The 18,745-nt window shown below is 42.9% G+C and overlaps 1 protein-coding gene across 1 annotated transcript in view; it reads left to right on the top strand.

Annotated features, from left to right (window-relative positions):
• PDE4B (phosphodiesterase 4B) overlaps window positions 1–18,745 on the top strand; it is a 171,585-nt gene that overhangs the window by 10,411 nt on the left and 142,429 nt on the right. Inside the window, exons 2-3 of the mRNA XM_030953133.1 lie at window positions 9,574–9,682; window positions 10,424–10,659. Coding sequence (XP_030808993.1) covers window positions 9,641–9,682; window positions 10,424–10,659 — 278 coding nt within the window. The 5' untranslated portion in view covers window positions 9,574–9,640. The remainder of the gene's footprint in view (window positions 1–9,573; window positions 9,683–10,423; window positions 10,660–18,745) is intronic.

The following is an 18,745-nucleotide window of genomic DNA, read 5'->3' as shown; positions in this document are numbered from 1 at the left end:
CACTACCCCAAACTGCTCCAAGCTGGTTTTGGACAGTGCCAGGGATCCAGGGGCAGCCACAGCTTCTCTGGGAATTCCATCCCTGCCCCTCCCCACCCTCCCAGCCAGGAATTCCTTCCCAAAATCCCATGGAATTCCATCCTCTGGCAGCTTTTTCCATTTTCAGTCACAGTCATTCCCCAGAACTGGGATTTTCCTGGTGAGGCTGGATGGATCCAGGTTGGGATTCCTCTTGGAACAACACCCTGGCACCCTCCTACATCCCAATATTTCTACTTTTTCAATTCCCTCTGCAGCCTCAGCATGGAATTATTTGACCAGGAGAGGCAGATTTTAATTTTTTTTTTATGGTGTCACACAAGGACCCTGACATGGAGCTGATCCCTGGGAAATGAGAATTTCTTGGGGGAAGCGCTGGGATTTTGGGAGCAGGGGTTACTGAACAGGGTTAATTGCAGCCTTTGAAGTGCTGGAATTGGATAAAAACTTCCCAAAATGTTCACCAAGAGGCAGTGCAAGAATCACTCCTCGTAATTAAAAAGGAGTTTTTGATAACTGGGAGAGAAATTACCAGGAGAAGTTGGGAGAAAATGCTGGAATTGCCACTTTCACCTCACTTCCGAGCTCTTCATTTGGGAGAAAATTGCAGAATGAGCCAAATCACTTTTTCATTAAAAAAAAATGCTGATCATTCTGCCTGGCATCGAAAATAATGCAAATATTTGTCCAAGAAGCAAAATATCAGATCCAGAAGGAAAGAAAACAACCACAGTCTAAGGAAACAGGAACATCTGCTTTGGCTCTGAGGAAAAAATCCTGGAGTAAGAAAGCTGAAATGTCCCTCTGAATCAGGCTTCTCCCCTTTCATCTCCTGTTATAAATTAGTGGTGTCCAAGATGCCGCTTCAAATATCTGAAATAAAATATGGAAGTGGCTGGTGGAAAACATGGGAGCATTTCCAGAATGCCAAATGCTTTTTCTGTAACCTTAATTTCCTTTTTTTTATTGGATGGGCAGACAGAGATTTCAGTCTGGAAATTGCTAACATGGAAAAAACCCTGGGATAAATCAGATTTGGAGTTGACCACGGTGCTGTCATGTCCTGTTTAATATTCCCAGCACCAGGCTTGGCAGCTTTGGATGAATATTGAGGAAAATGCAATTTCTCTCTTCCAGAATCCTTTTCCTGGGAAGGAGAGGACACAGAGTGCAGCAGCAGGAATTTCCTGTGGCACAAATCCTCATTTTCCCTTTTCATTTGGATTTTGTGTGTGCCTGTGGTAGGAAAAGCTGGATAATTGATTTGTGTTTGTTCTAATTGGCCATGGAAGGTGTTTTTCCTCAGGCCCCGGGATTGGTTTTAGCTGCTGTTCCATGGTTGTGTTTGGGAATCTGGGATGTGAGAAAAGCTGGGTTATTTTGGACAGAAAACCAGGGTGCTCCATCCTGGAGAGCCCAGATCCTCACCTCCCATTTCCTGGGTGGGAATCCTGGAATGATTTGGGTTGGAAGAGACCTTAAAACTCATTTTTTCCAACTTACTCCAAGCCCCTTCCTTACAGGTCTCAGCTTTCCCTCGGTTCTCCAGGGTTCTCCTGAATAAAGAGGATTTAAAAGCCTAAAAAAGTGGGGGTTTGGGGCAATTTTTGGCTCTGGAAAGATGGAATTTTGGGTTGAAGGACTTTGAGATTTCAGCCTGGAATTCCGTGATGGAATTCTAAAGTTCTCATGGTGTTCCCTCAGGGGATTGATCTTGGAAAGCCCATAAAAAGGGCGTTTAAAAGCCTAAAAAAGTGATTTTTAGGGCAATTTTTGGCTCTGTAGATGTGGAATTTTGGGGTTGAAGTGTTTGGAGATTCAGCCAGGAATTCCTTCATGGAATTCTGGTGTTCTTGTGGATTTCCCAAGGGACTTTGAGCTTGGAAAACCCTGAAAAAAGTGGATTTAAAAGCCTAAAAATGAAGTGGCTGCTCTAATTTTGGATTTCATCTTTCCCCGCTATTCTTAGTGGTTTTTCCAACAGGAAAAAGGGGCAAGGTTTGGAATATTCTCTATTTTCCAGGACTTCTGGAGGATGAGGTGCTCTCTTTGTAGCCTTGGTTCTGTTTTGGTGTTCTTGGGGTCATTGTTTGGCTTTGCTGCCTGGCTCTGAAATAAAACTCAAAAGAAAAAAGGGGAAAATTTCCTTCTTTTCAGGCAATTTGGCTTTTCCCAGAAAAACTCCTGGGGAAGGAGATCTGAGGATTTAAAATCTTTTCTTTTGGAGAAAAGGTTCTAAAACTCAACGTGTGGGAGAGTTTAGGAAGGGAAGGAGTAAATGAGGGACAGGAGGCAAGGGCTGCTTTATTTCTGCAGTGTTTATCCCATAATAATCCCCATGGATCCACAGCATTCCCATTTTCTGGGAGGCCCAGCAAAGCTTAGGGGTGACAATAAGAACACAGGGGGAACATCAAGTGTAATTTAGAAAAAAAATCAGCCTAAAAATCTACGGGGAGGAAATCTGCCTGGCTGAATTTTCTGGGGCTTGATGTATTTTAAAATTGATATAATAATAGTAATGTGAAATAATACTAATAATAATAATAATAATAATAACAACAATAACAACAACAATAATAATAATATATAGTTATCAAAATTATATTAATTGTGATAATAATAAAATCAAAGGAATAAATTATAAAATAAAATAAATCGTGATAATGATAAAAATTGCAATAATGGTGATTCTGATAATAGTAATGATAATAATAATAATAACAATAGTTCTGGTCTCTGAGAGCTGCTCAGCTGCCCTGAGGAGTGGGAGGCTCTGCGAATAATTTGCTCAAGGAACAAGAAGGAGAGAAATTGCATCTTTTAATAGTCTGCCTCATTTTCCCCTTAATTACCTTGGAAGTCCTGATGTGGGGAACACTTGAACTGAATCCTTTGGAGCTGTCAGAGCTGATTGTTAATTTCACTTCATTTTTGCACAATAGGAGATGAGCTTTTTAGAAAGATAAGATTAAAAATCCTTGACATAATCAGGAAAGTAGAAAATTTTTGCTGCTCAAGCTGTGAATATTTGTCTGGAAGTTTCCCATAAAAAATGGGCTAGTGAAAATTCAAGAAAAATAAATCTGTGAAAATTTGGGGAAGTGTCACCAAAAACAACGGTTAAAATTTGAAAATTGTGTTTCATGGGAATTCCAGAGAGCGCCTCAGGCCTAAGGGCAGCAAAATATGGATTTTTTTTTTTTTATTGGAACTGAATGAAATGAAGAGAAATGACAACCTGGTTGTCCCCTCTGCAGGAAATCCAGAAATTCCTGGAATTTCTGGGACAGACTGACTGGGGCATTCCCAACTTTAATGCTTGGACTGACTCCAGAGAAAGAAGAGTCCTTGCAATCTTGCTGATATCCTGGGAAGGAGCCTCCTAATTAAAGCTGAGGCACAATTTTAATAATAATAAATTATTTAAAGATAATTTTTTGGCCATGCCCAACTTGGTTGGAATTTTCTCAAGCCTCTACAGAGATCATCCTGCCTTTACCATTTTTTATAGCAAGAAAATTGGTTGGATTTATTCCTGGAGATAAATTTGTGGCTTTATCCTCATGCCTGATGGCTTAAACCAACAAATTCGGGTGTTAAACTCAGCCTGGCAATTAGGACAAAGCTCAGGGCAGCCTTGGGAGAGGCCAGAGTGGGAAAATCCTTTCTCCAGAACCTTGGGAGAAGCCAAACCAGAGGAATTCCTTCTCCAGAGCCTTGGGAGAGGCCAAAGTGGAGGAATCGCTTCTCCAGAGCCTTGGGAGAGGCCAAAGTGGAGGAATTGCTTCTCCAGAGCCTTGGGAGAGGCCAAAGTGGAGGAATTGCTTCTCCAGAGCTTTGGGAGAGAACAAAGTGGAGGAATCGCTTCTCCAGAGCCTTGGGAGAGGCCAAAGTGGAGGAATCGCTTCTCCAGAGCTTTGGGAGAGAACAAAGTGGAGGAATCGCTTCTCCAGAGCCTTGGGAGAGGCCAGAATGGAGGAATCGCTTCTCCAGAGCTTTGGGAGAGAACAAAGTGGAGGAATCGCTTCTCCAGAGCCTTGGGAGAGGCCAGAATGGAGGAATCGCTTCTCCAGAGCTTTGGGAGAGAACAAAGTGGAGGAATCGCTTCTCCAGAGCCTTGGGAGAGAACAAAGTGGAGGAATCGCTTCTCCAGAGCCTTGGGAGAGGCCAAAGTGGGAAAATCCCTTCTCCAGCTGGATGGTGCTGGTGGTCTCAGGTTGCAAAGCTGTTGAAGATGAGAGTGGCAGTGACAGGAGATGAAGGCTGTGGCAGCTCTGAGGGAAAATGCAGCCCATAGAATCCAGCAGAGGAAGGATGTGGAGCTGTTGGAAGGAATCCAGAGGCTGGGAATCCCAAACCTGCACATGAAGATGTGTTTTAGGGATTTCTGTAAATAGTGGATTTCACACTGGGTGAGTTGGCAGCTGTTTAACCACTGGGTAGGAAAATCAGGCTCCATCCCATGCATCTGTGGGATTGTAGCCTCCATCTCCAGGATGGTCCCAGGGATGGAGCAGCTCTGCTGGGAGGAAAGGCTGGGAGAGCTGGGAATGTTCACCTGGAGAGGAGAAGCTTTGGGGTGACCTCAGTGAGGCCTGGAGGAGCTGCAGGAAAGATGGAGAGAGGCTTTGGACAGGGATGGAGGGACAGGACACAGGGAATGGCTGACAGAGGATAGGGGCAGGTGGGATGTTGGGAAGGAATTCCTCCCTGGGAGGGTGGGGAGAGGCTGGGATGGAATTCCCAGAGCAGCTGTGGCTGCTCCTGGATCCCTGGAAGTGTCCAAGGCCAGGCTGGACATTGGGGCTTGAAGCCACCTGGGAGAGAGGAGGGTGTCCCATGGCAGCAGTTAGAATGAGCTTTAAAGTTCCTCCCAACCCAAACCACTCCATGATTCCATGAAATCTCTCTTTTCTGAATCACTTTTCCCAAGTTCTGGCCATTAGTGCTAATAGATGCCCTTGCTTATGTTTTACAGAGCTCTGTGAGATCTTCCCAGCTTTTGCTGGAAATGAGAACAGCTTGGGTTTGCTGAGGAGGAGGGAATTTCTTGGAGCTGCCAGAAGCTCCGCAGAGCACTTGAGCTGTTGCTGCTCAAAAGAAACGGGAAAAGGTCGCAGAAAAGAACAACATTTTCCTCAGCAAATAAGTAATAAAAAGGGGAAAATCTTAGGGATGTGTCCGAGGAGGGCTGGAGCAGCTGAGGGAGCTGGGAAGGGGCTCAGCCTGGAGCAAAGGAGGCTCATGGCACCTCTGCACAGCTCCTGCCAGGAGGGGTTTGGGATCTGCTCCCAGGGAACAGGGACAGGGACAGGAGGAGAGGGAACGGACCCACAGGATATTGGAGAACAAATTTTCCCTGGAAGAGTGGAGAGGCATTGGAATAAGCTGCCCAGGGAGGTGTTGGAGTGACTCCATCTGGAAGTGTTCCAGCCTCTCCCTCCTTTCTCATTGCCCAGAGGAGCTGTGGCTGCCCCTGGATCCCTGGAAGTGTCCCAGGCCAGGTTGGAGCAGACTGGGACAGTGGGAGATGTCCCTGCCCATGATGGGGTGGAATGGGATGAATTTAAATTTCCCTTCCAACCCACAGCACTCCATGATTTTATGTGAAGCAGGAGCCCATCTGTTCCTCCTGGGAGAGCCAGACCTGAGATTGTCACTTTTTTTTGGTGGCTGTCACCCTGTCTGAGTTGGTGCCTCTCCCTGTGAAGTGCTCATGGATTTGAAGGAGAATCCAGTTTGAATCCCAGCTCACAAATGATGTAATTCCATGTGGGATCAAATGATCTCCTTCATCCCTTTCCTTAGAGAAGCTTCTGCAGTAGTTCCCAATTCAGGTGCCTGGGGTTTATCTCTGAGCATTTTCAGGATCCCCATTTTGTTGGGAGGAAAAATCCTGCTCTGGTGCTGTGGTGGAAGTGAGGAATAAGCAGGTGTGGGACAGTGGGATGTGCTGTTGCTGGAATTTCACTGGGATTTGCTTTGGGTTTCACTCTGTGTTTGTGTCCTGCCTCCATGAAGAGTGTGAGGAGCTGGATTTGGAGGCTGAGAGGAGCTGGATAAACAGCTCTGCTTCCCAAAACTGCTGTTCATCCAGGGAGTGGGAAAATGGGATTGGGAGCCAGCCTTGGCTGTGTTTGTGGGACAGGGGATCCTTTAGGGGATCCCTCTGCTCCTCACATCCCCCTGGAGCTCTAACCCTGCCCATGGAGAAGCCCAAACGTGTGGGAAAGCACAGGATGGAACGTGGCTCTCATATTCCAAACCCTCCCAAAGTTGCACGTGAGGATGTGTTGTAGGAATTGCTGTAAATGGATTTCACACTGGATGAGCTGGGCAGCTCTTTTGTAACCAGTGCATAGGAAAATCAGGGAAAGCATCCATGGGATTTTATCCTCACTGTCAGCTGCTTCTTGGGAACCCTTTAATTCATACCCTGCCTGGATCCCTCTGGAATTGCTGGAGTGCTTTCTCACCAGTTGTGAAACACATGGAACACAAAAATCTTCAGGTGGAAGCTTGGTGTAATAAGAAAGTTCATATTCCACATGGGATATATTCCAGGAAAATGGATCAGACCCAACTGATTCTTCTTCACAATTTATGAACAAATGCAAAGCTTTGCTGCTGTTCAGCATTCCCTGATCCCAGACCCAACTAATGTTCTAGGATACAGAGGGTTTGTTTTTTTTTGGAGGATTTGGTTACTGGAACTGTAATAAAAGTCTGCATCAATGAGAAAATGTTCATGAGGAAAGAATTCCCAGGAAGCCTCTTTGGAGTGTTTTGCTCTGGTTTATTCTCCCCTAAATGTTCATCCCAGGTGTCAGATTTTTCTGGGAAGGCACAGGAAAGAATGAGTCAGATTTTAATGGGAATTTAGTCATGACTAAAGGAAGTGTTGGGTTTTCTTCAGGCCTCAGAACTGCAATTCCCACAGAGCAAAAGCTGGGTTTTATCATTATCCATATTCTGCTTAAATTAACTTTGACAAATCCATAAATATTTATAAAGCTGTGGTGTGAGAGGGGTCAGATTTTCACAGAAATGATCTTCCAGTCAGCCTGGTCCATCCCTCCACTTCCTGCTGTCCAGCCTGGTCCTGGAGTTCACCAACATTTGGGAAATATTCTTAAACTCTCATTGCTTTGGATTTTTTTCCCAAAGAATGTGTAGATTGAGGTTTAGTGGAGAATATGGAGGTGGTGCTGGATGGAATTGATGATCTTAAAGGTCTTTTCTGGCCTTGATGATTCCTTGATTCTCAGGGGTTGCTCTGGATATTTATTTATGAGGATGTTTCTTTATTTTGTCTTTCCTTGTGAAATTCCACCTTTTCAGGAAGCAGCTCCAGTTTGTGGATCCCAACCCCTGCAGATCAGGGCAGTGACAAACAACGCAAACTGGGCTTTTTTAAGCCCAAATTGGACTTTATTAAACACAAATCTGCTTTATTCTGCTGCTTCCTTTTGGTTTTTCCATGAATTTTTGTCTAAATATAAAGGGAATTTGTATTTTTTCTGGCAGTGAGCAGTCATTCCATGTTATCCCTATCTGTCCGTGTCATGGCCACATTTACCATTGATATCTGGGGATTTATCATTTAATCCTTTTAATAACAAGGCTTTTAAATTCTCTTCATTGTTGGAGATTGATAAAATCGTTGCACTTAATCTGGAATTGGGTTCTGCTGCTTGAGCACAACTTTTGTGCTGCTCAAAGGGCAAAGGAGGGAATTTTTCACAGTGGATAAAAGGGACATTTGGAATAGTTTCCCCCGGGAAGCAGAGGGTTCCCAACATGGAGAGGTTCAGGACCAGAGGGAGCTGGGTCTCCTGTCCAGCCAGGGCTGCAGCCAGGGAGGGCTGGAGCAGCAGATCCTGGGGCTTCCTTCCAAGCTGGCATTCCAGAATTCCCAGAGTTCCCTCACTCCTGGGTGTGCTGTGGATGAGGAGCCAGCTGAGCTTTGTGGAGATTTCCACATTTTAGGTTTTTAACAATCCTTCCAGTTCTCTGGGGTATAACCCCAACCTGGGCACTGTACAGGCCATGCCTTAACCTTAATCTTACCCCTAACCCCAGTCCTAACCCCAAACCCAGCCTGGGGGTTCTGTAGGTCCTGCCCTTACACTAACACCAAACCTACCCCTAATCCTAACCTTAAACCTCCTCTGGGGCTGTGCAGGTCATGCCCTGACCTTAATCTTAAACCTAACCCTAATCCTAAACCCGTCCTGAGGCTCTGCAGATCCTGTCCTAGCTGTAACCCTAAATGCACCCTGGGGGCTGTGCAGATCCTGCGTTAACCCTAACCCCAAAGCTAACCCTAATCCTAACCCTAAACCCACCCTGGGGGCTATGCAAATCCTACCTTAATCCCAATCCTAACCTTAATCCTAACCCTAACCCCACCAGAGAACGAGAACTGGAGTTGAATTCTTAGGGAATTCTGATGATGATTAGGGTAATAAAATAATGAAATAAAAAATGCATCAGCACAGCTGAGCTGCTGAAACACTGAGATATTTACACATAAAAAGGTGGCATCCAGAGCAAATATTCCATAAATCCCAGCAGCATTCCCTTCTCCCACACCACACTGCCCAAAGACCACTAGAGCAAAAAAAAGGGGATAAAAACAACTCCAAACCTTTCCAGGGCTTGAGTTGTTCATTTTTTAATATGCCCAGCGGGTTTTCAGCAGATGGAGATGGTTTTCCATGCAAATCAGCAAGGTTTGAGGAGATGCAGCCTCATGCTCAGGAAAAGGGCCCCTGGAGCTGTGCAAAATTTGGGATAAGAGTGGGAAGCAACTGCAGGAGGGCAGTGCTAACAGGGGAGTGGCACTTGGGGTCACGGATCACTGGGGACACAGTGGGGCTGCTTCAGGGATGCACTTGGTGAGCCTAAAAATCTTCTCCAACCTTAAAAATGCCAGAATTGTATCCAAATGGGCAGTCAGGAATAAACCAGCTGGGAATTTAGGGGCTTATTTGTTAGCAAACCCAGTTTAGTATTCAAAAATATGTAAACATTTATATACCAAAATTATATATCTCTTTCTATAATAACCCTAATTAGCATATAAATTAATTAATATAATTAATATAGAATATATAAATATAAAATTTATATATAATTTTAGTAGATTTTCTGATCTATTTATATACATACTTATATAATATATAATTATATTATATATAATGTATTTATACACATAGTTATAGAATATATATTATATATAATTATATCTAAATAACTCATTCATATATATATGAATTTTAAAATATATAAGCAACATATAATAGCTAATTTATATATTTATGTACATAATTATATATAATATATAATTACATCTAAATAACTCATACATATTCATAGACATTAATTTTAAAATACATAAATAATATATAATTATATATAATTACTATACGTATATAATTATATACATATATATTTAAATTTAATTATATAAAGATATAATTTCCATGTGTTTATAAATAAAATAATATAACAATTTTTTTCTTTCAGGTTACCCCTCTGAAGAAATTCTGTTTACCTGAAGTTTTTTATCCTGGGCTGCACTTGAAACTTGATAATGAAGAAAAGCAGAAGTGTCATGACAGTGACTGCAGATGAGGTGAGCTCCTGCTGAAGCTTTATTTTTTCCTTATTTTTCTTTCCTTAGCCTTTTTTTTACATTGTGGGAATGAGCTAAAAAGTCGATTTTGTCTTCTTTGGTAAATATAAACTGGTTTGGCTTTGATTGTTGATGGGTAATCTTAGAGGATTTTTAGATGGGAAAAAGAAAATAAATGCTGCACATTAAAAACAGAACAATTCAAGCCCTGGGAAGGTTTGGAGTTGTTTTATCCAGCTCTTTTTGCTCTGGTGGTCTTTGGGCAGTGTGGTGTGGGCAGGGAGCAGAATGCTGCTGGGATTTATGGAATATTTGCTCTGGATGCCACCTTTTTATGTGTAAATATCTGGTGGAAGAAATTCTTTGTTTGTGGAATTTAGTTCTGGAGTTGTGGGATAGTTCTGGCTGGAGAATTGAGTGTGGTTTACCCTCATGGAGGAAATAATTTGCAGAATTTAGTTCCGGACTTGTGGAGTTCTCATCTCCTGGATAGTTCTGGCTGGAGAATTGTGTTTTATCCCTGTGGAGGAAATCCTTTGTAGAATTCAGTTCTGGAGTTGTGGGATGGTTCTGGTTGGAAAATTGAGTGTGGTTTATCCTCGTGGAGGAAATAATTTGTTCGCAGAGTTCAGTTCTGGAGCGGTGGGATAGTTCTGGCTGAAGAATCGAACGTGTTTTGCCATTGTGTAGGAAATGCTCTGTTTCCAGAATGGAGGGATTTCAGAGGCCTCTCTGTTGCAGAGCTCCCTGGATTACCTGGAATGTGGGCTCAGCAAATCCTACAGCACTTCCAGCCACGCCCTGGGCATTGACCTGTGGCGGGGCCGCCGCTGCTGCTCGGGGAACCTGCAGCTGCCCCCGCTGGCCCAGCGGCAGACGGAGCGGGCCAGGACACCCGACAGGGACATCGTGTGCAGACCCACCACCCTGCCCCTGCTGCCGCCTCCCAGCATCGCCATCACCACCTACCACGACTGGTAAGTCTCGTTTCATTCTGCTTTTAGTAATCGATTGATTTGTTTGTTTGTTTTCTGGTTTCAATTTGGTTTTTTTCTCTTCTTTTTTATTATAAACACATATCTAATTATCTCATATATGTTAATCCGATTAATCAGTCTCTATGAGTTGTTGTATCATGGATATAAGTTTATACAACAAATTATTTTTGTGGTTTTTTGAAATTCTACTTGGTTAAAAACTTCTCTCGAAACTTCTGATTCTGGTCTCAACCAGAGGATTTGTGTTCCTAACTTTGCGCCCACACGAGTTCAGGATGGTGCTAAACTCTCCCACAAAGGGTTGAGGAAAAGGCTCTGACTCTCTGGATGTTTCCCATCCCTGTGTGAGGAAAAAGGCTTGGAAAAACCCCATTGGGATCTAAAGTTAAGCTGGAGATAAATCCCCAAGAAACCATCAAAGAGCTGATTACAAGGGGGTTGCTCCGAGGTGAGATCCAAAATTGGAACTGGGGTGAAGTGGCAAAACAAGGAAATCAATCCAGAGAGAAAGGAGAGTTTTCCTGGAATTGGATTTTATGGCAAAATAAGGATGTGTGTCCTGCTTGTCATAGGAATATTGAGGTGACATCAGTGTGACCTTCAATTCTGTGCTCTCAACTTCGGGTTTAGAGTCAGTTTTAGGTTCTAGTTTATAAATGCTCCGCTCTCAGCTCCATTTGCTGGTGCATGTTCCTAAGCTGGAGTCTGGGTTTCTGTTAAGCTCAGCACCCTCTGCATTTGTACAACTGGAGAGGATCCCATAAACTCGAGGTAAGTCCCAAGAAAGCATCAGAGAGCTGATTACAAGGGGGCTGCTCCGAGGTGAGATCCAGAACTGGAACTGGCATCAAGTGCCGAAACAAGGGAATTAATCCAGAGGGAGAAGAGGAAGGCAAAGCCTTGAGTGTTCTGTGCTGGAACTGGATTTTATGGCAAGATAAGGATGTGTGTTGTGCTTTTCATGGGAATATTGAGGTTATATTAAATTATATTAAATTCTGTGCTCGCGCTTGGGTTTAGGATTTGTTTTAGATTCTAAACTTTCCTCTCTTGGCTCTGTTTGCTGGTTCATGCTCCCGTCATTATTCCAGCTTGGAATCTGGGTTTCTGTCAAGCTCAGCACTTTCCATTTGAACAGCTCTAGAGGACATCCCAAATCCATTTGTTAAACTCCTTTGGAAAGAGTTTTCCTGCTGAAAGTAGGATTTTTAAACTGCCCTGGAATAGCTGAGATAGAGGAATTGCAGGGGCTTTTGTCCAGGTTTGGTGATTAATTGCTGGGACAAATGCAACCAAACGAGTTCCCTGATTTCAGATGGGTTGGGAATTTTGGCAGTAAAAGTGTTGGCTCACCTTTGTGGGCATTGTGCGAATGTTCCCTTTTGTGGGGCAGGAATTTGCATTCCTGACAGCGGGAGTCTTTCCATAGGGTGGGCTCGGCAGGATGGACTCGCCTTGAGCTCGGAATGTGCCTCTGTCCATGGTTTGGGAGGAATTGCCAGGGATTTGTCGTGGATTTATCGCTTGGAACACAAGAGGGCATCGCTGCTCCTCTCTCCCGGTTCAGCAGGATCCGTGCGTGTGGATTTTCCTGGAACCTTGACAGCCCTGCTCGGGTTGTTGCTGTTTCTGTAGTGCTGAAAATTCTGCCTTTTCCACAGGAACTGGGAGTTGCTGGTGTGACTGGGATGCAGTGCTGTCCCAGCTCCTCTTTCTGCATCCTCCTCACCTCCCTGAGCACTTTTATTGTCTGATCCTATAAAAACTGGGTTTAAAATTCCCATTTTTTATTTCAGTCCTCATCCTCACCTCCCTGACCACTTACATTGGCTGATCCTGTAAAAACTGAGCTGAACATTGCCATTTTTATTGAAGTTTTAGGCATTGAGGGGTTCTGGACCAGGTTAGCACTGAGCTCTGCCCCATTCCAGGCAGTTTTTCCCTACAGAATTCCCAGAGACTCAGAGAGCACAGCCATGGAATCAAGGAATGTTAAGGTTAGAGAAGATCATGGATTTGGGATAGAAATCCAACAGAGCTGCAAGCTCAGTGCTTAGTAGTGATCTAAAACCCAGATGAATTGAAGATTTAAAGGAAAAAAGCAGTGGATAAAACATGGAAGATGATTCTGGAGACAGCCAAAAAAATAAGGGAGGCTGAACCCAAAGCAGTTCCAAACCAGGTGTGATGTACTAATATTTTCTGTGGAAAAGGAAGGGAATATTCTCACAAAACGGCTTTTCTGGATCCTGCAAGGCAGGAGGGGCATGGGATGGAGATCTTCAGGTGACAGTCTGAGTGGAGAAGTCTTCCAAGCTTCTTCTCCACAGTTTTTGTCTCTATTTTCATCCAAGTTGTTCAAATGTTTCCCCAATCCTGCTCCATATTTTCTGACTCCAGCTTTGTGTTAGGAAATCCAGGCAGGAGGGAAGAGTGAGGGTGTGAAGAATAAATTTGTAGCTACACTTGGAGCATCCAGAAGAGTTCTTTTCCCAATTTTTTTTGCTCCTTAGCATCTCCTGGGTTAGATTTGGCAGCTCATTCCCACCGCTTCTCCACATTTCCTGCAGGTGTGTGGGGGATATTTGGATATTTTGAAGGGTTTGCAGCAAATTTTGATGTTGAAACAAAAATGGGATTTATGGTGAATCCCAAAGCGTGAGGAAATCAAGGCTTTAAGAATTCCACGAGGAGTTGATCTGGTTTAATATTAAATGTTGGCATGCACTTTTTTAGGGATTGGAGAGGCTGACAAATACCTGGGATATGGCAATAAATACTTCGTTAAAATATAGATTTGCTGCCTTATTATCCCTCATTTATGGCCTTTTTCTTCTGGAATTGTTTTCTTGTGGAGCTTGGAGATGAGAATCTGTAAGGAAGATATGAAGGGATTGATCCTATTCCCCACATCCGCCTGGAATTGGGATAAATCCACTCAGTCTCTGCTCCTGTAGTACTCCCGTTGTTCTCCAGATGGTGGTGGTGGGCAGCAAATTAAAAACAGCGTTAACAGCTAAATCAACCCAAAATTCGGGATAAATTTTGGGCACTGAGCGACTCCAAACCTTCCTTGGAATTCTGGCTCCAGCCAGAGCCAGCCCGTCCTCCCTGGGAGGCTGCTGGGAATTAATGGGGGATTGATAAAATGGGAATGAATTGAGATATTGATTAAATGGGAATTAACTGGGGGATTGATAAAATGGGAATGAATTGAGATATTGATTAAATGGGAATTAACTGGGGGATTGATAAAATGGGAATGAATTGAGATATGGATTAAATGGGAATTAATTGGGGGATAGATTAGTGGGGATTAATTGATGGATTGATAAAATGATAATTAATTGCTGGATTGATAAAATGGGAATTAAATGGGGGATTGCTAAAACGAGAATTAATTGAGGCATTGATAACATGAGCGTTATGTGGGGGATTGAAATTGGGGGATGGATAAAATGGGAATTAATTGAGAGATTGATAAAATGGGAGTTAATTGGGGGATTGATAAACTGGGAATTAATTGAGGGACAGATAAGTGGGGATTAATTCAGGGGCAGATAAGGAAAGTTAGGATGATAAAGGGGATGGGATTTGCATGGAGAATTAAGGATAACAAAGCTGGAATCAGGCTGGAAACCAAGCTGATGCTCCTTCCATATCCCATGGATGAAATAAAATATTTGGGAAGCTTTAACAGGAACCGTAGGATGAATCCCAGAAATTCAGAAGGAGATGATGTTTTAGGGAAACGTGGTTTTGGGGTTTTTAAAAATTTTCTTTGTTTGTTCAGTGCTGTTCCTGACCTAGTGATAATGCCCTGAGAAACTGGAGTTTTATTTCTTAGATAATTTCAAACTCCAGGAGATGAGAACTGAGGGAATGTGCTGTAAACATGGAATAGAAAAAAAAAAAAAATGAGCTGGCTTCCCATGTGGGGTGAAAAATAAAAATCCTGGAGGAAAAAATCCCAGTGTTCTGAGGTGTTCCCACGGGGAAGAATATCCGTGGTTGGGATGGGGTTATTCCAAATATTTTGTAGTGTTCCCATAGGGAATATCCCACATTCCTGGTGTGGTTGGGATGGGGTTATTCCCATGTGGAATTGAGGCTCAGTCAGAGTGTGTGGCACTCAGGGCTTTGAGGGATCACATTTGGCATCCCACCCCAAATCCTGGAGATCTTCTATCAAAATAAACCCCAAAAATCCTTTCTATCAAAAAAAAACGTGGGCAGGCCAAATATCCCAAGGTCGCCACTGCTGTGTCATTGCAAATGCCAACCTATCCCCAAAAAAAAAAAATCTGGGAAAAAAAGGTGATTTTGCTCTCTCTGACTTGAATCTGCTGTTATTTCTCAGCTAAAAATACTCAGAGAAGTGTTTTGTCTGCCTATATTTAGATTTTGGCTGGTGCCATCAGTTTCTGAAGCTCTTGCACTTCAAAAACCTGTATTTTTATGTTTTCTTGGAGGCCTAAATAAAAGAACTATGATTAATATGAGGCGTAGTTACCTAGAGGAATTTTAAGATGGATTAATCATAGGTCAGGAATTAAAATGATGGTTATTTCAAAATCACTTGTTGTCCACAACTTTTATTTTGTTGTTGCCACCTAATCTTTTAATTCCATTTATTGAATTCATTGAATTTTACTTCAAATACTCCACATAACATCCCCTTTCTGTGTGAATTGCAAGGTGATCCCAATAATTTTATCAAGGATGAGCCTGTAAATTCAGAGCTGCAGGGTTTTGCCTGGAGATGAAAGTGGTTGAAAACAGAAGCACACAAAAAAAAAAAGCTTTTAATGATTCAATTTTAATTATACACCTCAATCCTGAGTGCAAAAAGACAGCTTGGGATGTGTGTGGAAGGGGAAGAAATGAGTCACTGTTAATCAGCAGAAGACAACGAAGCTTCTGAAATATTTTCTTCAAACTTCACCCTCGCTGGCAGAGAAAATAAATGAAAATTATGGAAATAGAGTTGATGGAAAAGCTGAATCAGACACGAGGTTGACAGGATTTTCTGACTAATGATAACTCATCTCCAGGGAAAGAGCAAACCCCGTTTGTTTTCACCTGCACAACCTGCTGGGGCTCAGCTGCTCCAGGACATCCATCCCTGGGGGGGTCCTGGGCCGGGCTTTGGAGTGAGCTGAGCTTTACAGGCCCTCCCAGCCCAAACCCTTCCGTGATTCCATCATCAGAGTTATTTTCTTCGGGATTTGGTTCCTTTTGTTCAGTTTTTGATTGGTTTTGTTCCATTTTTTTTGTTGTTTTTATTCAGAATTTGATTGGCTTTGTTTAGGTTTTGATTATTTTTGTTCAGGTTTTGGTTGGTTTTGTTCCATTTTTGGTCGGTTTTGTTTCATTTTTTGGTTGGTTTAGTTCAGGTTTTGGTTGGTTTTCAGTTTTTTGGTTGGTTTTGTTCAGAATTTGATTGGCTTTGTTTAGGTTTTGGTTGGTTTTCTTCAGCTTTTTAACTGAAAAAAAAACAGGTTACTTCAGTTTTTTAACTGAAAAACTGGTTATTTTCGTTCAGGATTTGGCTGGTTTTATCGAGTTTTTAGTCAGTTTAGTTCAGCTTTTTGTTATTTTCCTTCAGTTTTTGGTTGGTTTAGTTCAGTTTTGGTTATTTGCCTTCAGTTTTTGGTTGGTTTAGGTCAGTTTTTAGTTTGTAACACCTGAGGATGTGGTCAGTGGTAGACATGGAGGTGGTGCTGGCTGAGGGTTGGACTTGCTGGTCCTAAAGGTCTTTTCCAACCTTAATGATTCTGTGATTCCATGATTTTGTGATTTCCCAGCAAAACTCCCCAAAATCCACCTATAAATCCCATTTTTAAACACTTGTGGCCAGGTTGCTCCCTGAGTTTCCCAAATTCCTTTTGGTCCACCTGGCCCTGGGAGTCTGCGATGCCTTTGGACCTTTCCTGGTGTGTTTTCAGTGCCTCCATCTACAATATTTCCAGCTTTCCCTTTTGTGGCAATTCCCTGCTGGAATATTTGGAGCAGAGGCCTGGAGAACCCTGGGAATGTCCCTGGGAGGAAGCAGAGGATTGGGAATGCAGGATTGTCCCGTGCTGCTGCCTCACCCAGCTCCAGAGGCTTTTTGCCCAGCGCTGGAGACCTTTTATCCCTTAAAAAATCATGGAATTTTTGTTTTTCTTGGCCAGGCCCCAGCCACCCCCTCCCTGACCCTGTTTCTGTTGGCAGTGGCACCGAGCTGCTCTCGAGGAGTTTTGGCTGTGGACTGATTCCTTTAATTAAGCCATAATGGACAAAGCTTCCTGGGAATTCTGTCAGCAGAGCAAATCCTGCTCCTTCCCAGCTCCAAAACATGAGGCACTGGCAAAGCTGGAAGCTGTTGAGCAGGGAATGTTGGGAGTTTTGCCTGGAATTCCTTAGGGAAAAATAGCTGTAAAAAAATCCACCTTATAAACCTGATTCTGGTTAATCCGAGGGAGCTGATAAGGGGGAGATGAGCTGAGACACAAAGAAATAAAATAGCTGGAATGAAACTGGGATTATATCTGTGAATCAACTGAAAGTCTGGGAAAGCAGGAGGGAAGTACAAAACTTTGGATAGAAGGTGGAATTTTCTGTTCCTCAGCCATTGTGGGACCAATAGCAGAGAAATTTTGGGCTGGTGATGATGGTTTCAGTCCTTATGTGGCAAGGAAGAGGAGGGTGCTCCAAAATTCCTTTTTTGCCCCTTTTTGGGGCAGTTTTCCATGGGAATCCATGGCAGGATGCAAAACTGGCCGGGCAAAGTGGGTGTCTGGATTAGATCTAGGGGATTATTTGGGAGCACCAAGAAGTGACAGAGCAATATTTTGAATTTTTTTTTTTATTTGTCGTTGTATTAAAAAATCAGGGAATTGTTTAGGTTGGAAAAGCTTCTGAGGTCATCAAATCCATCCATGTCCCCAAGTGCCACATCCACACAGCTTTTAAATCCCACCAGAAATGGAGATTCCACCCCTGCCCTGGGCTGGAAAAGCCTTTCCAGGAAGGAATTTTCCCTGCTCCATCTCTGTATTAACACAAAACCTTTTCTCATCAGGATATACAAAATTTTCAGATTTTTTCCATCAGCTTCTCCTTTCTCTGGAGTCACCCTGGAGGTCTCTGCCTGTGAGGAATAAATTGAATTTTGGTGGTAATATGTTACAAATACCTCCTGTAATCTATAGCTGTGAAATGAGGAAATAATCACAATTAATACAGATTGCTCTGACATATGGGATTACTCACTCTGGATATATAGAAGGCATTTCAGTGTTCTCTGGGAATAAATCAGGCACAATCCCAAGTTGCTAAGCAAATTCCCTTCTTACATCACACCCTGGTGGCTTATATAATTTGATAATAAAATCTAAATGATATAAATTTATAATGAATTTATAAATATCGATTTATTCCCAGTTACTAGGAGGGAACAGCAGAAATACCTGTAAGAAAAAAGGACATCACAGCGTGGTATGAAGTTGTATTTTTTGGCAGATAAATTGTGTTTTGTGGGGGATTTAATATGGAAAAAACTGTTCCAAATCCAGTTTAGGACAAATGGGAAGGGAAAGGCACCGGGTTTGCTGTTCTTCCCAAACCCTTCATGCGTGTGCTGAATGCAAATAATTTCCTGTGCCAGGGAACACCTTGTAAAGCTCAGCTCAAGCAGAAGCAGGGCCTGTCTGACGTGGGGGGTTAATTCAGGGTGAGCAGATGAGCACCCAACCACTCCCCATTCCCAGGGAATATTTCCTGGAGATGGAATTGATGTTTTGGGACTCATCTGGAAATTATTCTGGGCCTTCTTGGCCTTGTTGAGATTCTGGGTGTTTTAATACTGGAAAACTTACGGTTTAGTTCAGCTTTTGGTTGGTTTAGTTCAGCTTTTGGTTGCTTTTGTTCAGCTTTTAGTTCAGTTTTTTTGTTAGTTTCCCAACCAAAAATTCCCTTCCCAAAAAATTCCAGGCCCCCCAAATCTGTGGGAAGGGAGATCCAGACTGGATAATTTCAAACTATCTTTGATATCTTTGACAATTTGATAATTTCAAATTAT

This window comes from Camarhynchus parvulus, chromosome 8 (genome assembly GCF_901933205.1).
Source record: "Camarhynchus parvulus chromosome 8, STF_HiC, whole genome shotgun sequence".
Taxonomy (NCBI): domain Eukaryota; kingdom Metazoa; phylum Chordata; class Aves; order Passeriformes; family Thraupidae; genus Camarhynchus; species Camarhynchus parvulus.
The sequence above is the reverse complement of the archived record's forward strand: the minus strand, read 5'-3'. Positions and strand labels throughout refer to the sequence as shown.